The sequence below is a fragment of the Engraulis encrasicolus genome, chromosome 18 (genome assembly GCF_034702125.1).
Source record: "Engraulis encrasicolus isolate BLACKSEA-1 chromosome 18, IST_EnEncr_1.0, whole genome shotgun sequence".
In the NCBI taxonomy this organism is placed as follows: Eukaryota; Metazoa; Chordata; class Actinopteri; order Clupeiformes; family Engraulidae; genus Engraulis; species Engraulis encrasicolus.
In genome coordinates this window covers 46400595-46425191 of record NC_085874.1, presented here as the reverse complement: position 1 = coordinate 46425191, position 24597 = coordinate 46400595, and the positions used below count along the sequence as shown (strand labels likewise).

Sequence of the window (24597 nt, the reverse complement as noted above, 5' to 3'; positions counted from 1 at the left end):
AGAACTTCTTTAAAGCCACAGTTGCACAGTACATCTTTAAAGCCACAGTTGCACACAGGACATCTTTAAAGGCCCAGTTGCACACAGGACATCTTTAAAGGCCCAGTTGCACACAGGACATCTTTAAAGGCCCAGTTGCACACAGGACATCTTTAAAGGCCCAGTTGCACACAGGACATATTTAAAGCCACAGTTGCACACAGGACATCTTTAAAGCCACAGTTGCACACAGGACATCTTTAAAGGCCCAGTTGCACAATACTCCTTTACATGCCCAGTTGCACACAGTACATCTTTAAAGCCACAGTTGCACAATACCTCCAAAGAGGTTGGATATATAATAAGAGGAATCGAAACACGCCCACTCAATGCAAAAGCGTGTGCTCAAAATTTGGTCTCCTAAGGGGGCGTTCTCCCTCCTTCTTCTCTTTTCGTGGTGTTTACACAAGACGTGCGCTATAGCAGACAGACTCCAAAAGAGAAAAGGAAAAAAAAACACCGTGAAGTGAGCAATGACATACAGAAAAACATCCCCACACTGTCCATTTTGATGACTGCGTCATTAAACTTAGACACTAGAACGAGCTACATTAAACCATATCTGCTCTTCAAATGCCACGTGAGGGTCAATAGAGAACACACGCCCACGCCCACACACACGCATGCACGCACGCACAGACACACGCACACACACACAACCTTGGTTATGACTGAGAGCCCATTCATCTTGCACTGAAACAGCACACAATGATTTTATATTCTGGACCTTATGTACGCATTTCTTCTTCTTCTCCTTAAAAAAAAAATATATACATGTACAGTGACTCCAATAACTATTTGATCCCTTGCTGATTTTGTTGGTTTGCCTACTAACAAAGACATGATCAGTCAATAAATGTTATGATAATGTGTATTCTAATATTGAGAGACAGAATATCAAAAAGAAAATCCAGAAATTAACTTAAGAGAATATATATTAATTTATTTCCATTTCATCGAGCAAAATAAGTATTTGATCCCCTGCCACAAGATGGGCAAGATGGGCACTTCCGATCAACTTGTAATCTGAATGAAAGACACCTGTACATAGTAACATGCATAAAAGACACATTTAATCAGCAGAATCAGTTCATACTATGAGTGAATCAGTCACACTCCAACCTCACCATCATGGGAAAGACCAAAGAGCGGCCAAATGATATCAGGGACAAGATTTTAGACCTGAACAAAGATTAAATGGGCTGCAAAGCCACAAGAAAGAGACTGGGTATTAATGACCCAGCTGTTGATGCATTTCTTCCAAAATGTGAGGAATACGAAATGACTATCCATCAGCCTTTCTGAGGTTCTATACAAGATTTGACCTTTTGTAGGGATTTGATAACCACGAGAACAGAAAGAAAGCACCCTAGACCTGTACGGGATGAACTAGGCAATAATATCAAAGCTACTGGGACCAAAATCACTGAGAAAACTACTGGTAGAACTCAATGTCACAGAGGTGTAAAATCCTGTAGTGCACACATGGTACCTCTACTTCAGAAGGAACCTGTGCAGTCCCACCTGAAGTTTGCCAACAGACATCAGGCTGGTTTAGGATATGATAAGGAGGTGCTGTAGTCAGATGAAACCAAAATCAAGCTGTTTGGCATTAACACAATTCAATGTGTTTTGAGAAAGAGTACTGCTGTCTATGATCCCAAGAACACCCTCCTCACCATCATGCATGAAAGTGGTATCATTATGGTTTGAGGGTGTTTGTCTGGCCAAGGCACAGGACAACTTCACATCGTCAACGAATGGATGGAGGGAGACATGTAATGTGCAATCCTGAGTGCAAACGTCCTTCCCTCCACCACTACACTGAAGGGTGGGCCATTTTTGGATCTCCCAACATGACAATAATACACAACATACAGTCAAAGCAACGAAGGAGTGGCTCAATAAGAAGCATATTAAAGTCGCGAAGTGGCCTAGACAGTCTCCAAATATTAACCCTATAGTAATTCTATGGAGAGAACTGAACTTCCCATTTGCCAAGCTACAGCCACAAACTATTAATGTTTTGGAGATAATCTGCAAAGAAAAATGGACAAAAAGATGTTCTACTATATGCAAAAACATTGTCATCAACTCAAAGAAGCATCTGACCTCAGTGCTAGACAACTAGGGCTTTGCCACAAAGCATTTTATCTTCTTTAGCTAGAGGGGTCAAATACTTATTAGCCTAAATTAAATACAAATAAATTAAAATATATTATTTTGAGTTATTTTCTGGAATGTCTTTTTGATATTCTGTCTCTCCATGTTTGAATACATATTATCATAAATTTATAGACTGATCATGTCTTTATTAGTGGGCAAACGGGCAAAATCAGCAAGGGATCAAATACATATTGGACTCACTGTATACTTTCGACTATATTCGACAGGACAGTGTGAGAGGTGGACAGGAAGGGAACGGGGAGAGAGATGGGGAGGGGTCAGCAAAGGACCCGGGCGGGGACTGGAACCTGGGTCAGCCGCATGGTAGACGAGTGCCCTACCGGTTGGCCACGGCAGGGCCTGTATGCATTTCTTCTACAACTGCACAAGTGCCAGAAGCTCACCCCAGATAACTTAATTAATGTACAGTGGTCACATTAGAAGTATGCGACCAATAGAGGCTGATCAACACGGTCACAGATGTCTGAATGACATTAAAAATGAGGACATTGAGGACATTGAGGACATTAAGGACAATGAGGACATTCCCAACTTAAGGACCAACACCCCCAGGTGAATGTACTGTGTTGTGCCGTCGTCATGTCCTACATTCCCAGGTGAACATGACACCTGACACCTGAGCAGCTGACCTAGCGATGAGGGAGTCACACCTAGGATGTGGCTTTTGAGGGAAACCAAATTGAAATGCAAAACAGTGACCAGCATCCTTACTCGAAGGCAAACTCGTGCCCTTACTGGCAATGCTTCCTTAATTTCCCCCTAGGGATCAATAAAGTTACTCTACTCTACTCTAATGCTTTTCCATTCTAAATTATTGTTTTGATTTCAGGGGATGTGGTACATTTATGTAGCCTGTAGCCTGCTCATATTTAGGTTCTCTTCTTTTGTATTCATGGTCGGGAGGTTCTTTTTTGGGGAGGGTTTAGTCATCCACCAGGCGGTCGGCCAATAAGCGAACGATTGTGTGAGAGCTGTCCAATCATTTCAAACCGGAACTGAGTGCAATTCTCCCACCCTTCAAATCGCATCAGGTCGAAGAGCCTCCAGACCATCAGTACGAATTAAGAGAAGTATTATGGGCGGAACATACCAGGCTTTATATATAAAAATATAGTATTAAAATATGAACCCTGGGAATATATACTGAGAATTTCAAAAGGGATACATGGGCTTTGATGTAGAGTTTACTGATATACAAAATCATTTTTTTAACTAAAGAAGTTCTAGCTATCTTCTCGTTAACAGACCACTCAGAACGGCCTCTATAAGGGGCAGAAGTCGGCATAGATATTAGGGGTGTGCAGAAAAATCATCATGACAATGCATCGCGATACTCATTTTCCCGCTATACTAGATCAATTCATGACAATTGATGATTTTACAATAATAAAATTGAATTTGCCACTGGTTCATTTAAAAACTTAGGATTTTTCTTATTTTTCTATCTCATTTAAAGGTTTATCTTAAACGTTAACTAATATTCTGCACTGACCAGTATTGCCAAAGAGCTTCTTTCCGCCCACATCCTACAGCAGGGCTATTCAAATGGCGGCCCTGGGGCCAGATGCGGACCTTGGATGGCAAGGTTTTGCCCCCCCACGAGGACAGAACAAAATGAAAACAAACATGTGTGCTATCAGTGTTCGTGCGGAATTTGCGATCACTAAAACTTCAGGTTAGGGATCTTTTTCCTACGCACATGAGAGTGATATCTTATCTGAAATGTCTCATAATAGAAAAGTGAGTATCTCTTCTGTCTGGAAGGTTATCCGCTTGTTTCGCACCCTCACTTTGAACATTGCATGAGGTTACATACATGCGTATTCCATGTTCGGCCCCTTTACTGGGAGGAATTTGAAAAACTGGCCCTCATGACATTTAATTGAATACCCCTGTCCTACAGCATTAATTACCCTCCTCACGCAGGGAAGCTGACAGGGGGGGAAGCTGGCATGTTGTCCTGGGCCCAGGGAGAAAGGGGGCCTAGAATTCGGTCTTCATTACATTATATGTATTGTGTTGGGGGCCCATTTAGTTGTTTTTGTCCCGGGCATGGCCAAAGCTGTCAGCGGCACTGCCTCTAACCGCAGTGTTTCCCAACCAGGGGTACGTGTACCACAAGGGGTACGCGAACACACTGCAGGGGGTACTTGGAAAAACATAATTTTAACAAATACATGGAGCATAGTCACACTGCAATAGAAAAAGTGATGTAAAACATGAGTTAGGGGGTACTCATAGCACAACGAAAAGGCTTAGGGGGTACATGAGACAAAAAAGGTTGGGACACTGCTCTAAAGTATTGTTCTCCACATGTCAGCCATGTCACAGCTTACCGCCATAAATAAGTTACATCACTTCACAGCCACATGATTAGTGACTGCTATACTGTGTTGGGTAAGTCCTGCTCACCACCGTCAAAACAAAATCAATAGAGGAGTAGCACAAGAACCACCATGTCGGATAAGAAAGATATATACTTACACCTACATTCCAGGGTAGTTGTTTTTTTAAGTTTTTTTTTGTCTTTTTCAACCTCACCCGATAGGACAGTGTGAGAGGTGAACAGGAAGCGAACCGGGAGAGAGACGGGGAGGGGTCAACAAATGACCCGGGGCGGGGATCAAACCCGGGTCAACTGCATGGCAGGCGAGTGCCCCACTGGCTGGCCACGGCAAGGCAAACGGTGAAACCTTTTTTAATGTTTACAGCAGTGGTTCTCAAACTTTTTCCATCATTCCCCCCTTCAGAGGGTCTGAATGCTTCAGAGCCCCCCCAAGCAACAGCAGTACTCGCGCAGACTGATTTCGCGATTGCCGCACAGAATCAAAGGAAAGGTGGCTGGTGAGATTAAACAAAGAGGGACTGCAGTCGAATGCAGATGTGTGTTCATTTCCTATGCTATTCAAATTCATGACAATTAATATGTTGGTGAGGGCTTTAAACTTATTGACTTGTTGGCGAGACAGGAAATATTTTCCTTGGGAGAAAAAAAAGCCAAAATCAGATGTCACACGCCACCCCCCTGAGATGCCTCCGCGCCCCCCAAGGGCAACCTCTGACCTCCATCTTCCTCCGTGATTCTTTTCCGATTGCCATGCCCACCCCTTCCTTCCTTCCGCCCCGCCCGCCCGCTCTGCCCTCTCCGCACACAGCGCACAGGCACTAGACTAGCCCAGCACGCACGCGCGCACGCACGCGCGCACGCACGCGCGCACGCACGCGCGCACGCACGCGCGCACGCACGCACGCACGCACACGCACACACGCACACACACACAGACACACAAACTTTCTTAAGAAAATGAGGACACCAGGCTCTTCTATTAGATGACTTAACCTAACCTGGTTTACTCCTGAACCAGCTTTATAATAGAGGTGCACTGAATATTCGGCCGCAGAAAATATTCGTCCGAAAACGCAAAAAAAGACACTTTCGGTTTTCGGCCGAATGCCAATTGAGTGGCCGAATGGGAGGCCGAATAGAAAATGGGCATAAATTAAACTAATTTCAGTTCTACTCTAACATTTAAAGACTTCTAAAACACATTTATTTTCTTTCAAAAACATGTCTAAACATTTATTGTAAGCCATATATTTAACCAATATTTGAAAATAATGAAAAACCTAACTTTTGATCACTTTTAACTGCAGTATTTGAAGACCAGTATTTGGCCAAGCGATTACTCGGTTTCGGTTTCCGCCACAAATTTTCATTTCGGTGCACCTCTACTTTGTAATGTAGGCCCCTGGTCACAGGCACAAGCAACAGGAGTATGCGGAGGCTACAGAGGCAGGCGGCATCTCAGGCACTTCAATAGTAAGCAGCAGCCACCACAAAACATGGCGGCTCTGCTCCCGAGTCACTTAGCAAAAACACGCCAAACCTGTTTTCATGACCAAGCCACTGCTTCAGGCTATAAGAGGGAGGCGAGCGAGCAAACACAAACACACGCGCACACATAAACACACACACACACACATACTCCGTGAGTCAGCACCTATGGCACCTTGGTCACATGTTTGGCCCAGGTGTGTGGAAAATTCCGACTAAGTTGATTGGTGAAACTGGGTGGTGGTCTAAGCTACGGTAGATGGACAGCGGAACGTCTATGCTGCTGGTACATCAATGAATGCCTATTGACCACAACACCAACAATTCCCCAATTGCACAACCCCACTCGTACTGTAGGTCCTAGCACCTAGCATCAACATTTCGCTCAATGATGAGCTCATCCATAAGCCACATAATGATCCTGTTTTGACTCGTCACAACTATTTAGAGTAGAGTAGAGTACTTTTATTAACCCATTTTGTCCTAAGCCCATTTTGGGAAAGGGTGCCCTCTTCCTATTAAATCCTAAATGTCTCAGCCTCCGATGCACATACAAACATGAAAGGAGTTCCATTTAAAAGCCAAGACCCCCCCCCCCCCTGCATTGTAATGTGCTCATTCAGCTCTAACATACCCACATACCTGTAGTTAATAAAACAGCTAAAATCTCAAAATCCTGAAAAACCCGTATATGTGTCTCCAGGACACAATGGGTTAATCCAGAGGGAAAATAATGTGTCTGATAGCTTACATAGATACACAAATACAAAACATACACAAGCCTAATACAAATACACAAAGACCTAATACCCATTATTGCACATTGCAGTAAACATATAGCAAAAAATAGAGTATAGCAAACTGCTTTACATCAGTTCACATACATTCACCGACGCTCGCTCTCTTACTTGCACGCGCGCACACACACACACACACACACACACACACACACACACACACACACACACACACACACACACACACACACACACACACACACACACACACACACACACACACACATCACTCTTTAGCAATCAGGTAAATCCTTCCTGTTGGTGATGTGAAGTTCCTGAGTAGGACTCCTGATCTAGTCTATCAAGCCTGATGGGATTAAGACAGTGAGCTGGGTGTGGCGACAACATGCCATCAGGGACCAAAAGCCTGCAGGCAAATGGGCCCACAGAGGCTGGATAGGGACAGAGGCGTTGGCTAATACATCCATTCCAGAAGTTCAGAACACTGTTTTGTTCTAACTGGCAGAATTCTGAGTTTAAGAATTCTAAAGTTTAAGAGGTGGATTTTTGAGGATGTCTGAGGTTGATTGTGTGTGTGTGTGTGTGTGTGTGTGTGTGTGTGTGTGTGTGTGTGTGTGTGTGTGTGTGTGTGTGTGTAGTGTAAACGCACATGCAAGTACTTACTCTCAGACTCTTCTAATGTCAGCACTAGAACCGTGACCCCTGCCGTGTCCGTTTGACCTTTGGTGTCCGTGACGGTCACCTCAAACTTGTACACGCCTGGCTTCAGGTTCGACAGCTCTATCTGGTCCTCAAATGTAGTTTTCTGTGTGAGGAAGAAGACCGTTCGCAGTTAGTTAGTGATTTAGAACCAATATCGTCGGCCCTGCCGTGGCCAAGCGGTAGGGCACTCGCCTGCCATGCGGCTGACCCGGGTTCGATTCCCGGCCCGGATCCTTTGCCGAACCCTCCCCGTCTCTCTCCCAATTCGCTTCCTGCCCACCTCTCACACCGTCTTATCAAATAAAGTCGAAAAAGACCAAAAAAAAAAAAAAGAAACGTTATTGTCCCCACTGGGAAATTTTGGTAAAATTCCGCACTCACAAGCTGCGTCTCATTATTTATTTATAGATTACCACCATCATCATGGTCGGCTTAAGAGTCGAAACGCGTCGGCTTGTGGACATGGTGGTTCTTCTACCTTTTATCGCGCACCCAAAGTCTTTCATTTTTTCCGCCATCTGACAAACTTGATATCTACCATGACATGACATGAAGTAACCCATACTAACTCAACAACAAACATCAAGCAAAGCAACACTTTTGAGTATTGTAATACACAATATACGTACAGTGTACACCAATTAGAAATGTGATTCTCAAAACCATTATCAACAACAAGTATTAAATTATTCAACACATTTTGTTGCATTTATCCATGGTTTCACAACTGCAACGATAAGTTTCACCATGGCAACGTAAGTGAGTGATGTGAAAGATATGTGCTTTAGGAGAGCCTGCTGACACTCCTCCAGGGAACAAACACAAGAATCAAAACATTACTCAACAGGCGTGGGAAATGACATATCTACGGTGTGGCTGTGATGTGATGTACAGTACTTCTACCGTAGAATACCTATAATTTTCCGCTATACTTAGTGACTTCACTCACGGGAAGCGAGACAGGGTGGGGCAGACGGGGCAGTTATTCCGGGCTCAGGGAAAGAGGGGCCCTAGAATTGGGACCTTATTACATTGTATGTATTAACAGGGGAGGCCTTTCAGATGACTTGGTGACGGGCCCGGTCAAATGTTTATCCAGATGACTTTGTCAGCCACCTTGCCTTCACTTCACGCATGAAATGAAATGACTGGCAACCATCTGCATCACAACAGATTGCATTGCGCTGACCTGAATGTGAATCTATAGGCTACTACTGTAGTATATTTAGTATGTAGTATACAGTGGCGGCTGGTAGTCTGTCAGACAGGGGAGGCTGTTCAATTACAATATGTCCAGAACGCAAAAAAAAAAAAGGGGGGGGGGGGCAATTTTGACACACATCTTACATTGGTCCTGAGCCACATAGCCTATGGCCTCACACACTAAATGACTCTTGTTGAAACAAATGTGTTAATCATTAATCATTATCCCCCTTGTAGCTTATTCATAGGCAAATGTTTTTTTTTTTTTTTTTAATTATTATTATTATCATTTGGCCTACCTCCGCCACATAATGATGTGATTGAGTTTGCCTTCGTTGTCTTTGTTCATTACTGGGTGCACGGCTTAACTTACCACTAGAGGTCGCAAAATCTTTAATTATTTACCAGACATTGCCAACACAGTAGGAAACAAGGACTCGCCACTCACGGGACTAAAGCTCAAAAGAAACGAGTTAAGATGCAGTCCCAAACTATGGGCAATAACCCCAAATGTATATCATTGGTTAAGACACGTACGCCGATGCTTATTGGCTATTCGCCCGGATATGGTGTACATTTAAAGACAACATGGCGGGTGAGTACGACGTAAATGTGCTGTCATCCGAATTGCAATGTATTTATCGTACGTTTATCATATTATTATTTATATTTAAGGTGTACGATCATGAGCATTGACGTATAGCGGCTTATTTTTCCTAAATAGTTTGTCTTCTAAACAATGGCTTGTGAACTTTGATAGCTTCATGTACAAAAAATCTCGTGAGAATCTGCATTGCTAAAATTTGTAGCTACACGACACTAACCTGTCTAAATGTTATCTAATTATTGAACTCTATGCCTGCCTAGTATAACTAAACGTGTGAAATGAAGATAAATTACATATACAATTGCATAGCGTAATATAGACTACCAAATAATAGCACGGAATTGTATTTGTCTGAGTCACGAAAGAGACCAGGCATGTATTTGAGTTTAGGTGGCTATTGGCAAATGCTATTGGGAAATGTAGCCCAGGTATACGAATTCATGAGGCGCATTTTCATATTATTTTATTTGATAGTCTGCATCACCTTACTTAAGCGCACTACCCCCCCCCCCCCCCCCCCTTGGGGAGGAACAGAAGAACATCGGTCCTCAACCACTGCCAATGAAGACGGCAAGGTAACATTTAGGACTACAGTAGAATAGCATTACACATAAATACTATATTCACAAAGTTAACCTAAAACGCACCTTAAAAAGGTGTATGGCTTTGTCATGTTTAAAACATTACATTCTGTTAAAAGAACTTAGATGGCCATAATCATCACTGTTATGGCCATAGTCTCAATTTCTTCTGTATTGGCTTGTGCATTTACCATCACCATGCTCTTATTTTCCCATGTGCTTACCACAGACAGTTGTTGTCGTGGTACACAATGACCTGGTTCCAGAACGTGCTTACGTTGACAGGTGTCCCACTGCCTCCTCTCTGGGTACACTGTGACAGGAGTGACCCCCCTGGGTACTGTATGGCTTGGTGCAGAGCCCATCTCCACTGTCAACAAAGTCACTGCTATCAAGCTTTACACTATTCACAGCAAAGGTAGGCTACTTAATTAGCTTCTCTGACTAGTCGTGTACATTTGACCATAATCATACTATGGGCAGTCATGGGTAAGCGGTTAGGGTAGCAGACTTGTAGCCCAAAGGTTGCTGGTTCGACTCCCGACCCACCATGTTGGTGAGGGGAGTAACCAACCAGTGCTCTCCCCCATCCTCCTCCATGACTGAGGTACCCTGATAATGGTACCGTCAAAGAAAGTGGATGTAACCAAGAAGCGTCATTTTGTTTCCTTTCCGGTATCCACTTTATGTCGGGTGAACGCCCCTTTAGGAGACCTTCGGTTAGGAGACCTTCGGAGTCCTGAGGTTGAGAATCAATGAAGTCCCCTTAGCGCTGTAGATGGCGGTAGCGCACGTCTTGCGCAAACACCTCAAAAAGAGAAGAAGAAGTAGGGGACAACGCCCCCTTAGGAGACCCAACTTGAGCACACGCTTTTGCATTGAGTGGGCGTGGTTTGCGATATCTTTGTTTGATTCAGTATTTTTGGTACCGTCCTGCCGCACTGCTCCCTAGGGGCGCCATTGAGGGCTACCCCCTTGCACGGGTGAGACATAAATGCAATTTTGTTGTGTGCAGTGCTGTGTCACAATGACAATTGGAGTTGGAGTTTCCCAATGGACTTTCATAATCTGCATCTCATTACTGGATTTTCATTGAAGATTGTCATTCATCCAGGTCATTTTAGGCAAAAGATTTTAATTGTATGTCACTGAACTTCTTTTTGAAGTTTCAATTACTGGTGGACTTTATTTATTTATTTGTCTTTTTTGTTTTGTTTTTTTACTTTATTTATGACCGGACAGTGAAGGTGATGACAGGAAGCGAGTGGGGAGAGAGACTGGGAAGGGGCGGCAAAGGACCCTGGTCGGGAATCGAAACCCGGGTCATCCGCATGGTAAGTGACAAGTGCAAGTGACAAGTGCCCTACCGTTTGGCCATTGCAGGGCCTGCTCCGAAGTATTTATTTCCGTGTCTGAGAAATTAAGGCACACATTTTGTCACTTCTGTCTTGAATGTTAGGGAGGCATCACAAAGACTTATCACCAATGGCAAATGGCATACACTGTTAGACCAGAGACCATATTTAACCCATTTTAGGCTGATGCTGTGTATACGTTATTTAAGCTTTGGTGCCTGGAGCGACATATGCAACGTATTCAGGCTCTTGAGATTTGAGCTTTTTTATTAAAAATGTGGATATGTTAGAGCTGACAATGCACACATTCTAATGCAAGATGAGGGCCCTAGCTTTTAAATAGCTGAGATCTTTAGGTCGTAGCCTCTTACTGCAGCAGGTGTGGGGCTTAGGCATTCAGCGGATGTTTTTTGCAGGTGCTTTAGACTTAAATGCATTAAGAGAGAGAGACTTTGATTAGACCCAGAGTTAACCACCCTTAGCTTATCCAGAACAAACTTACAATTATTATTTCAGGCACATTGAGCAAGTGGGGTGAGAAGCCTTACTCAAGAGAATCTCAGATTTTCTGACGATCACAACCCCTTTGTATATCTAGGTCAATGACAAATTTGTAGTAGTAGCAGACTATAAGCAACTACAACTAGCAACTACAGCTATTGCCACCTTTATGAATTAAATGATTTTTGTTTTTACTGGATTATCTAAGAAGTGCATGCATTACCTGTACATTAATTGCCAATTACTAATTAGTTTATGAGCATTAGCTATGGTTGTACAACCTTACATACCGGTAAGCAAATAAAAATGTCATAGACCCATCTGCATCATACCCAAGTCTGAGTAGGATAGGTTTGCAGCAGAATAAGGGCAGGGGCAACTGAAGACAAGTCATCCTTCAGAAGCTTGGATAAACTGATGAAGATGCACCAGAAGAGACACCACGCATCTGTAGCAAGATATTAGTTAGCCCTTATCCTTTCTTTTTTAAAATATTTTGGGGGGGCTTTTGCCTTTATTTTCGATAGGATGGTGTAGTAATGACAGGAAGCGAGTTGGGAGAGAGATGGAGAAGGGTCGGCAAAGGAACTCGAACCCGGGTCAGCCGCATAGTAGACAACCACTAAGCCACGGTAGGGCCCCCTTGTCACTTTCTGTTTGTGTCAAACTGTATAGCCGTCCCACAAAACATATTATTAATCTAGAGCATTTGTGCAGAGTCAGCATAACACAAGTTGCAATGTGCTGACTCTTGTCTTACTGAAATCTCTTTCACCATTACTTTCCCACTTTTGTTTGCGGTTGCTATTTAGCCATTTTATGTGTTTTTGTGTTGTTGTTTTGTGCAGGTGGAGACCAAGCGCTATGCGCAGTAACCTGTTTGGCTCCATGCAGGTGGAGAACACCATCGAGTCGCAGCACAGCATTGCCGATGTCTTCAGGCGGAGCAACATGGAGAAGATCCTGCAGATGCCACCACAGTCCTCTGAAGCTGCACTGGTGAGCAACTGGGCAGGCAGAGTATACTTGTTTATATTCATAATAAAAACAAACCTTGATGGCTTAATTCATTTCAATAAAGTTACTCTACTATGATGCTGATGTAAGTGTAATATTAATAATGGATGTTATTTACATGCTTCTTTCAAAGCAAAAGAAGATTGAAGAAGATGCTCATCCTGAGTTCAGAAGGTTAAAAAAAAACTGCCACAAAATGTATCCAATCAGCCCTTAATCAGCTGATAAGATTGAGTAGTCGAGACGAGTGGATCAGCTCCTCAGAGAATTTAGCAGAAAACATAGCAGATTTGTGATGTCCATTTCGAGCTGTATTTATTTCTCTGTTCATGTACACACTCATGCAGCATGTTTCAATTTGGTATTTTTCGCTCTCCCCACAGAATTGGAGAACATTGCTGAAAACAGCCATGGCGCAGTGGGGAAGGTGGCAGAGGTAAGTTAGTTGCCCTTAGAAAGTTTAGCTGCTATGGTGCCTCTAGTGTGAGACAAGTCAAGCACACATGCTGTGGCACATACAGTATGCTTTGACACAAGCCACCAAGCTAATGCAGCAAGCAATGCTTCTGTTGTTGGTCCTGCAGCAGGCCCTTAAGGAGGAGAAGACAGGCACTCCCACCCAAAAGAAGAGCATTAACATCTACAGCACTGTGGGCCTGGACTGGGGGATCTGGACTTCACCCAGAAACTCTGGGTAAAGATGCGAACAGTAAGTCTGCTTTTAAAATTTTAAAAAATTTGTTAACGACACCAGACAATAATGACGACGGCCAAGGAGATTTTTTTTATTGTTATTGCTGTGTATCTGTTTGTCATGATTTTTCTCATCTGAAATGTTGTATATATTGTCACTGCATAGAGGCATTTTTCCCTGAAGAAAACTAAGGTGGGGGAGGGTTTAAACGGTGTTGTGATCAGGTGTTCTCTTGGTGCATTCAGGTCCGACTGAGAGCCGTGTCAGTGCCCGTTCCGGCACCTAATCGCGAACCAGCCATCGTGTTCACGCCACAGATCTTGGCGTTCGTGAACCGGAAAGCTGGTTCACAATGCGAACTACAAAATACTTGTTTTTTCTCCACAACAACCGGTTCATCTGGGTAACAGTCAGGTGCAGAAAAAGTTCAGTGCCCGGTATGAACATGGGCGGTTCGCAGATAAGCACTTTAGTGCAGAACGTAACTGGTGTGGCCAAAAATCCTTGTTTGTGTTCATAATACGGCCCTTGGAGGAATGAAAAAGGTTTCCCACTCCTGAAGTAAGGGAACTAAGCTTTCCCCTCTGTCCTCTTGCCTCCAGGTGCACAGGAACATCAGCAACTCTGGGCCTGCTCATCCTGCAGTCGTATAAGCAGGAGATAGAGGAGGCGAGCCTTTTGAGCCTGGTCCCCGTACACATGGTGCTGCAGATGGGCCTGGACAAGATGAGGAAAAACTACATCAACTACCTCATCGGTCAGCACTGCCCCACACAGGGCCATGCCACATGACTCATGCATGTGTTTGTGTGTCTGTCTCTCTGACTTCCTGACTATCTGCTGTCTGGACAAGTATTTTTTTAATCAAACATCAACATATATTGAAAGCCTTTCTATTTTGGTGTCTTTCGTTTGGTATCCATAACCTTTATGTTGTTACAGGAAAGGAGTTGACCACTCTTAATTATTTGCTGGTGAGATTTATGTTTCACATTTTTCAGTACATGGGTTCACCGTGTTTATCAACACGGTATTGTGAGGACGGGCAAGTCACTGGCAGCCAACCATGTGAGCTAATTTTTTGGCCGACAGCGGTTTCCAACAATAAGAGGTTGAGTTGTGCGCAGCTAGTTTCGTGCAGTCAGGGGAAAACAAAAATTTAGAACCCATGTATAGCAACTAGGGCTGTAAAGATACACTCAACTTGTGATTTGGTTTGTTTCACGATTTATGACCTACGGTTCGATACACCCCACGATTTCACATTGTAAAATAAAATTATAATAAAAATACAATTATGAATAAGAACTATGATGGTTTATTGGTAGAATAGGTTACAAGAGGCTAGTAATAATTTTAAAAGTTTAAATATAACAATGATGATGATTTCAACCTTGGAAGCGCTATCACTTCATTTCATGTGGTTGTTTTTTGGACTGATTGGTAACATAACTTTGAAAGGCAGTATCACGATACTGGTTCCTTGTATCACGATACAGTATAGTGACTGTGTATTGAGATAATAGCAACACTAAGTTGGTACCATAGATTTAGATCAGACATGAGCCGTAGTGATTGAAGAGACGGGCCACATGTGGCCCCCGGGCACCCAGTTGCCTACTCCTGATTTTAGATTTAGCAACTTGAACAGTTGTCCAACACAGAGGGCTGCTCTGAGGTATCTGAAGTAGTTTGTGAAGACTTACCTGATTGAGACAATTGCTTCCAAATCAACAGAATCCACTTCTCTCCCTTTTGAGTTACTAGTTTTGAAAGTTACCATACTTATTTGCTGCTTAATGTTCATTCAATGCAACACAAATATACTTAGCGTTTGTATTTTTGTGTCCATTTTACATACAGCACCGCCAGTTAGTTTTAGTGTTGCACCAATACCATTTTTTGGCCCCGATACGATACCCGACTGTACAGTATCGGCCGATACCGATACTACTTTGTTTAAAATGTATATACAGTATATATATATATATATATATATATATATATATATATATGAAGAGCTGTATAGGTTACTACTTGGATGTAACATCATTGCTATCATGGCTATGATCATTGCTATCATGGCTATGATCATTGCTATCATGGCTATCATGCTGCCTACCTTTGTGTAACAGGAAAACAGGAAAAATACAAATAATGTACAAAGTCAATCCAGTAGAACATTTTATTCTTTTTAAATACCTCTGATACAAAATAACTAAGTTCAGGACTGTGTTCAAGTGTCATATGAGTCTCTGTAAATGGTATCGGTGCCCTATTTGTAGGTACTCGCCGATACCAATACCACCATTTTAGTGCAGTCTCGGGGCCACGGCCGATACTGGTATCGGTATCGGTGCAACACTAGTCAGTATTGATACCCCTTTTATTTATTTGTCATGTAATTATTTATAAAATGTGCAATATATCCAGAAATACATGAAAATATACACAACTTTTACCACCAGGATCTTTTAATTGAACATCCAAAGATATTTTGAATAGCAAAGTTTTTTTTTTTTCCAAATGGATTTTGTGATTTCAAGAAACTATTGGCACCCCTCCTTTACAGGTTGATTGCACACAATTAGACAGCAATGGCAGCCTTCAAAGGTTTTAGCCACTCTTTCTTTGCAATATGTTCATGCTCTTGAAGAGGTACAGGGTTGTTTTCAACAAGATTTACACCCGGAATCATTGCCTGCCAGTTTAGAAGTGTGTTCTTTCATTTTACAACCAATCCACTGTGCTTGTGGATGTGTGCTTTGGGTTTTTGTCTTGCTGGAGTACACATGATCCTCACCTCAAACCTAGTGTTCTTGCACATGGTTACACTTTTGCCGATAAATGATGATACCTGTGATGCGGTCAAAGCCTCCAACGCCTGATGCAACAATGGGGTTACATAATATTATAGATCGAACACCATGCTTGATTTTTGGTTGGGTGTCCTTTTCCTTAAAGGTACACTGTGTAAGATTTTTAGCTGTTCATTTCCAGAATTCATGCTAACGTGTGTAACATGTGGTGCTAATACTAACTGGTGGCGCTGTTTATATTTTCTGAGTCGGCTCCTATAACGGTCCTCCTCTCCTCTCCCCCAGAGTTACTACCTGAACACAGAGATGGACCTCCAAGAGCCGGTGACACGCATAAAGAAACTGCACCACCACTGGAGATCGCTGTGATCTGCAGCACCTTCCCCCACCTGCACCACGAGGGCCTCCTCCCATTCACACAGTGAGTGCGTTACAATATGCGACCTTGCTTCCTCCACTTGTTTCCTCGTACCAGGAAGTAATATGTCACGATGACATCACTGACAACAGCATTGTATTTCAATATCTTGCAAAAGCTCAATTGTAAAGTCTTTTTCTCATTTGCAATTGGGATGGTGAATGAAAAACAGTCCCTCAAAAGTTGTTGTGGCTAGGCTGACTGCTGGGAAACTTTATTGTTTTCTCCACAGAGGAGGGGCCAGGAGTCGAGGCGAGGCCACAAGCACAAGTGGAGGGAGCAAGGTCGCATATTGTAACGCACTCAGTGAGTTCAGTCAGTAGAGCCCATTTGTCACAATTGTGGGGCTAGGTTCATCTTTTTGGACGCTTCATTGGGTATGGGACACAAGCTCAGGCTTGATAACCCTCTAGCTATCCCCCTTTGATAACGTTGTGAAATGTCAAAAGGCTGAAACATCCCCAGTTGAACGGTACACTACTGGCAATGTGTCAAGTAATGGACAGCTACAACTCCCATGCCACTCTCAACATCAAGGCAACTTGTGTTTTTTTTTTTTAGCATACTATGGCACAATGGGAAGTTTTCCATCTCATCTTTTGTTTCATTTATTTATTTAAAAGAAAAATGCAGGCATTATTTTAAAGAAATATAGTCAAGTTTTTTTTGTCACACAAAGGGTTCTAGTATGACTGTCTTTCACTGTCTCTTATTGTATGTCCTTACTTTTTATATTAAACTGTCATCGTAAATCTTGACTGTGTCTTGTAGATCGTGCTTGAGGTACTACAAAACCAGGCCTTATGATTAGGAACGTGTCTTTCAGATGGAAATCAGACCTGTCATGATCAGCAGCTTCTACCAAAAGTAAGTTTACCTAATTTTCATCATTCTCAGTCATGACTGACTCATGGCTCATATAATAGTCTCACAAACGTATGTTTTAAAATGTCCTTATGTTCAGAAGAGTTCAGGTTCAATACCCATGTGTTTTAGATGGTGTTCAGGTGTTGGCTACAGTACTGAGCAGTGTACCGCAGTCCGTGACGCCACACAAAGAGAGAATGGTTCCTGCCCACAGGGCCTGTCAAGACATTGGGTTCCCTGTGCGATGGTTCCATACACACACTACTATGGCTGTCTATTTATGCAAATTGTTAAATCGTTCAGTCAAAGTAGCTAAATTGCAATCATGACCTGGACTCTTCACAGATAGAAACCTGTAGCATCATAATATACTGTGCACGTTGGGTTTTCATATTTGTCTTGCAGTTGTAATTGTGGTAACGTTTCATTATTAAAGCCTTTATTTTGTGTGTGTGTGTGTGTGTGTGTGTGTGTGTGTGTGGGTGTGTGTGTGTTTGGGTGGCCAGGGCTTGTGAGGGATGTGGACGTCCCTCCACCTCAGCAGCCAGCCTCTGGTGAATCATGTGACCTTACACTTCAGGTGAGCCCACAGCTTCATCCACATACAATCGGGGCTATAGAAGCTTGTGTCAGGGTTTTCTACCAGCGTTCAGTTATATTGGCTGCCTTGAAAAGAAACACTTCCCACTTGGCCTAGGCACCCTAAGAAGATTAACATTTTGTATTGCAAATGTAATTTCTGTTTGAGTTCACTTTTAACAAAACTGTTATGCTGTTTATTTTAGGGGGCTGTTAATAACCTGTTTGTTTTCCGATCATATTTCATATAACATAGCCTTTCCAATGACCGTGACATGTCCTTGATGTCAGCTCAGTTGTTATATTGTACATTTCCATATACAACCAGTCATGACAGTTCAGATTTTAGGTCAGGGAAGTCATGGAAAAGTCAAAGAATTTATCATCAACTTAGGAATGGGAACCCTGAATGTGAGCTTTGTATTATCCTCCACGGTTCAACTGTGGCATTGTGGTTAGGGAGTTGGTCTTTCAATCTGGGGGTTATACGGTAGGTTTGAATCCCACCTGACCTCTACCTACACCTTAATCCATGACTGAAGTGGGATAGGTGGACAGTGGGATATTAAATGATACACTATATAATTTCTGTGTAAGTATAAAGCATACTACACCTAATATAATAATAATTACACGACTATACATTCATTTACATTTTTGGTGCTGTTTTCACGCAACTCTTATGGTGTAAGTAACACAGCCATCCGTTGGGTGGAAGATCCAGGTGCAAATCCTGGCAAGAGTGTCATACAATGCAGCACAAAAATGTATATATTTATTTATATAGTTTTTGAAAAGAAAATACAGTTGAAAACTTGAGTAGAAGGACGTATAAGCTGTCATATTAGTCTGTATGTAAACAGAAAATAAATTCTCTCTTTTCCTCTCTTTTCTCTCTTTCCCCCTTTTCCCCCTCTCTTCCCCTTCTTTCCCCCACCGAGGCAGTCCATTATGCCCCATCTTTGGCCGAGTGGTTAGAGAGTTGGTCTTTCAATCTAGGGGTTGCCGGTTCGAATCCCCCCTGACCTCATCCTACACCTCCATCCATGGCTGAAGTGCCCTTGAGCAAGGCACAAGCAGCTCGCAGCTGAAACGGCTTGCAACAACATCAACGGAAAGAGCTTTCAAAGAGTTAATGCAGAATTAAGTCACGACAGATATTATGTTAGTAAACCTCACTCTCAAAGTCTCATATAGTATTGGTAGCACTGAGCGTTGACTGGCAAGTTGCGGGTTTGAGCCCCGAGTGGCAAAATATGCAGGATGACGTTGATTACTGCCACTCTGCTGCTGTTGTACTGTTCATGTGTATATCGTCAGAATTATTCATGCCATGTTACATATGTTTTTTTTGTTGTTTTTTTTTCAGGTGTAATTAGAGGAGCAATCCGACAGCAAGAAAGAGCTGCACCATGAATGGCCTGGCCCAAAGCCTATCCAGCTGCTGACAGCCTTGGCTGGACCCTGGACATGTCATTCATCTGCCACCCTCCCACTAGCAGTCTTTTGTTTGGTATTAGAATGTGGTATCTATTTTGTAATGATAGACTTGACATAGTGTTGTGGGAATATAGAAAGCACTTCTGTGAGTCCGGTGTTGCAAACATCTGTGTCCATTCCAGTGTGTGTGTGTGTGTGTGTGTGTGCGTGCGTGTGTGTGTGTGTGTGTGTGTGTGTGTGTGTGTGTGTGTGTGTGTGTGTGTGTGTGTGTGTGTGTGTGTGTGTGTGTGTGTGTGTGTGTGTGTGTGTGTGTGTGTGTGTGTGTGTGTGTGTGTGTGTTATAAGTCACCTTTTCCTCCTTTAAGAGTTGTAATTAGACTGATATTATTTACCCTATTTTTTATTAATAGTCTGCACTATACTGCAAATCTGGACAGATTTTAGGACACTATGATCCACCCCAAGTTATTTCATCTGAACACTTTTGCACCTTGTAGGTTTACCGTGTACTGTACAGTAATGTGGATGGCTGCTTTTTCCCTTGCAATATTATAACTTGTCTATTTGTGTTTGCTGCTGGACACCATTATTTCCTTCTGTATTATTAAAGTTAATCTAATCTATTCTACCTTGAGTATTTCCCATTATTTGTCCCAATACATCAGAAAATTGTACATTTGTGAAATTTTCATCATGATGGAAGGGTCACAGTGGCCCACATTTTTGTATTTTCCTTATTGTGAATAATATAAGGTTTACACACGTTATCATTTGACATTATATAATTATTTTGCATCTTGATATTTTTATATCACGTTTTTGGAATGAATGAAACAAGTTTGTGTTGATGCACAAAACCTTAACACTTAGCCTACTATATGTGTCTTAATGTTGTGCTCTCCCTAAGAGTGTGCACCTTGGTCAAGGTTAATGAGCTTCGTAAGGCCAAACTCCAGGATGGTCAAATTAAGCATAAGTGTATGGGAGCAAACAAAACATCATTAAATGTACTGAAAACACTGAGAAGAAAAAGATATGCACATTCATGAATAATGCTTGGATAGGACCTATACATATATAATATGAGAAAATCAAAAAAGGGTGGATGGTAACTACAATGTATTTATGGAAATTCAAAATGGCGGACATGGAGAAGATCCTTCTTTTCGTGTGTGAACAGTGCAGTTTTCCCAAGTCATAATGAACACTTGAATTTGATGGTGGTGGTATATATTGGTGGAAAAGGTAACATTTGTTAAAGGGCACCATGAATTCTGGAAATAAACTGCTACAAATATTACACTGCACCTTTTTTAAGACGTGTAATCTACTTGCAATTTATGTACTGTAGGCTCTGTAGAACTCACCTAGTTATGCATTTAGTTTTACCTCCAGTCCCTGGCATCAATCAAGCAGCCAGAGATTTCATACTTTTCGGGGCAATTTATGTTATCTCCGACGGCAAAATCTATTCCACATGCCCATTTTTGCTTTCAATAACTGGGTGAACTAATAGGCCTTCCACAGCCAGGGGTGGGGAACCTATGTCTCTTGTTTTATTCAACCCCCCGGCATAATTTTGATGTTGAGCAGCTTCACATGAAATCTGACATATTTTGTAAAGGAATCTTAGAAATTCCATTTGAAATACAATTTAACTATGGGGACCAAGAGAAGGTGTGGTCTGTGTAAAGGTGCCTTCCATATACGCCTGAAGTTCAGGGGGAAATCCTAGTTTGTATTCATAGTACGGCCCTTGGAGGACTTTTACAGCCCTTGAAGCAATTTGAAGTGGCCCTTTGAATGAAATAGGTTCCCCACCCCTTCCATAGGCTATCCAGCCTATGGGATTTGTGAGCCTTAGGGTTAGGGTTAGCATCTCTAACTTTCTTTCATCATAGGATGACAAGATTTGGTATGCGACATCAATGTGTCACACAAAACATGGGATAGGAGTCTAATTGTTGATTACTCATTGTTTAACTCAATAGCGCCCCCTAGAAATTCATTTTTTCCATCTTTTAGCGCCACCTACTGGCAACACACAACAACCTGGCAATACCAAATGTGGCATGTGACATCTTTGTATCTCACATAATAAGAATGTTAAGTCAAATTACAGCTTTCATAGTCACAGGCTCCATAGCGCCCCCTACAATTTCATGCATTTTCTCCATTTTTTACAACTTTGGCCACACCCCCTTGGAATACAGAAGTACATACAGACTTCAGATTGGATATGTTACTTATTTAAGTCACATTGAACATATGAGTACAGTCAAAATGCAGCCAACACATTTGCAGACTCAGTAGCGCCCCCTAGAAATTCTATTTTTTCGCATTTTTTCACATCTTTGGCCCCTCCTACTGGCAACACCTAATGAGGTAGACGCCTGAAATTTGGTATGTTAGATCTATGTATCACACAGAACAGGAAAGTGAAGAAAAATTACAACTTCTATGTTCACAGACTCTATAGCGCCCCCTTGAAATTCCACGTTTCTGAACTTTGGCCCCGCCTCCCAGCAACATACAAGCACGTAGAGGCCTAATATTTTACAGACAAGTTTGTCACTATAGACTCTATCAAAATATGTGCCATATGCTGACATTCCATGAAAGAAATGGCATTTTGCATTCCAAGCCCAAAATGGCTCGGCAGCTCTTTCACTGGTAGTTTTTTAGGATGTCTTTGGACTCAGCATTGAAAAAGCATAGAAAATTGATACAATATATATAATTTTTTTAGATTGCACATTTCTGCATCAATATAACTCAAAATATTGATGTTTTGATATTTTTTGCACAATTTATCGACTGTTAACCATTAAAAGTCATAACTGTAGCAGGAAAAAATGACGTTTTGCAAGCAATTCTGTTGCCCCACAGTGGCTAATGTAAGTCAAATGCCTGAAAATGGTTTGATTTAAGCACAGCACACATGAATCTGTCAATTCAAGTACATATGTGGATGTATGAGTGGATTTTTAGTGATTTATGTACTTACAAGTATAAAAAGTCATAGTAGTTTGCTGCCAAAATGATGTATTTCCAATCATCTCTGCTGCTCCACAGTGGTCACACTGATTCCAATGACTGGGAATTGTTTTATTTTAGCCCAGTACACATAAATGTATCAATTTATGTACAAATGTGGATGTTTAAATGGATTTTGAATGATTTATTCACTTATAAGTGCAAGAAGTCATGCAAAAATGATGTATTTCCAAACTTCTCGGCTGCCCTTCAGTGACTACATTGAATGAAATGTCTGAAAACTGTTCTAATTCAGCACAGCATACCTAAACTTGTCAATTCTAGTAAAAATGCTCATGTTTAAGTTAGTTTTCAATGATGTATTTACTTATATGTATCAAAAGTCATAGCCCTTCACTGCCAAAATGATGCATTTCCAACCATCCCTTTAAATGTCTGAAAATTGTTTAATTCAGCACAGCACACATCGACTTGTGAATTGAAGTACATATGTGGATGTTTAAGTGGGTTTTTATATGATGTATTGACTTGTAAGTACTAAGTAATGGTTGTTTGCTGCCAACATTTTTTCCAAGAATCTCTGCTTGGAAATAGGTTCATATTAGCACAGCACACACCCACCGATTAATTTCACTAGAATAGGGATGTTTAACTCGATTTTGAGAGAAGGTTAGTGGGCATAGCAAAACAAATAAGTGAGAAAAAATGACTTGCCAAAATGTGTCATATTTCACATCAAAATACTGATTAGTCATTGATTTCAGAGTGGCACACATCTATTATGCCTAACTGCACAACTCAAAATAAACATTTCCAAGTAGGTTTTGAGTTATCTGGGGAGTGAATATAATCAGTAGCAAAAGCAGTCTGCAGGCCTCAGTGGGCCTAAAGTAATTTTACTTTTGTAGCCTGCCTGTTGGATGCCAAAGGGGTATTTTAGGTACATTTTAGGTCTCTTCTGCCAGAGTCAACTCACAGTTTACTTCAGTCTAAATAGGCCTATGCTTGTTTTGAGAGATTGAAGGCATGTAAAATTACACAAAAAACATGTGTGAAATATGACCTACAAATAGGAAAACACACAAAAATAAACCCTGAAGAAGGCTCTGCGCCACTATGCATGGGTCCCTGATCATGTTTTTAACTTAAAATAGCCATGTTTGAATAAAAGTTTTTTATATTCTTCGGACAAGAAGAGTTCCTTGAACCCTAAAGACTAGCTCAATCGGCCAATAGCATGGTTTTAATTGCGTGATCCGGCCCTTGTGACGTGTGCTAAACAAGGATGGATCAGACCAACAGCCTATCGGGCCCATGCCCAGGGGTCAAAAAGCCAATGGCCCAGAAGTCCAAGTTTCTACAGTCCTATTTCCATTCCTATAGTGCTTTAATTGCATTTTATCTGTTGTCTGGCTCAGGGGCTTATGAAGTCATATTCCCTGGTGCTGAACTACCACACATCTCATTTAGGAGGATGCGGTCACTGAGAGACCGACTTGTGCACACCTCAGACAGCAAAATGTGTTTGGGCAGGATCCGGGCCAGATGTTGGCTAGTGTTTGGGCAGGATCGGCAAAACAGATCTGGCCCAGTGACTTGTTTACAACTACCCAGCACTGGGCCGGATTTGGATTATGGATGAAGAATGGATGAGGGCCACAACTGGCCTAGATCAGCTAGATAACCTACTACAACACGTGGAAAAACATTTGGCCCGGATCTGTGCCTGATCCATATTATACATTTGGGGCTCATCTGGCCCTGATCAGTTTCCTATCTGGGGCTCATTTGGCCCTGATCCGTTTCCTATCTGGGGCTCATTTGGCCCTGATCCGTTTCCTATCTGGGGCTCATTTGGCCTGAATGCCCTCTGGGAGGCTGTAGAACCCCCATTGGGAAACACTGCAGTACAAAGAAGGCCTATATGAAATTGGGGACCAATTTAACCCAGAAAAGTGTGATCAAAATGTGTGATCAATATCACGGCAACATCTGCAT

At 42.1% G+C, this 24597-nt stretch overlaps 2 protein-coding genes and 1 non-coding gene across 4 annotated transcripts in view; 2 read left to right on the top strand and 1 right to left on the bottom strand.

Annotated features, from left to right (window-relative positions):
- The window catches only part of spint1b (serine peptidase inhibitor, Kunitz type 1 b), a 48384-nt gene that overhangs the window by 10497 nt on the left and 13290 nt on the right, over positions 1-24597 (bottom strand). For both annotated transcript variants that reach the window (XM_063223708.1, XM_063223709.1), the window contains one exon: positions 7483-7624. In XM_063223708.1, the coding sequence (XP_063079778.1) occupies positions 7483-7624 (142 nt within the window). The remainder of the gene's footprint in view (positions 1-7482; positions 7625-24597) is intronic.
- On the top strand, positions 9869-14317 carry LOC134469444 (uncharacterized). Its single transcript, XM_063223710.1, has 6 exons — positions 9869-9906; positions 10142-10330; positions 11155-11246; positions 12617-12767; positions 13370-13494; positions 14082-14317. The coding sequence occupies exons 1-6, from the start codon at positions 9893-9895 to the stop codon at positions 14141-14143; spliced, it is 633 nt and encodes a 210-aa protein (XP_063079780.1). The 5' UTR covers positions 9869-9892; the 3' UTR covers positions 14144-14317.
- On the top strand, positions 17713-17842 carry LOC134469571 (small Cajal body-specific RNA 14). The gene has a single exon (XR_010039037.1). It is a non-coding gene; the product is annotated as a small Cajal body-specific RNA 14 (non-coding RNA).

Coding starts and splice junctions, on each gene's coding strand:
- LOC134469444 (XM_063223710.1), top strand. Junction 11,247..12,616: donor AAACCCGGGTCATCCGCATG/GTAAGTGACAAG, acceptor TGTTTTGTGCAG/GTGGAGACCAAGCGCTATGC. Junction 12,768..13,369: donor AGTCCTCTGAAGCTGCACTG/GTGAGCAACTGG, acceptor TTGGTCCTGCAG/CAGGCCCTTAAGGAGGAGAA.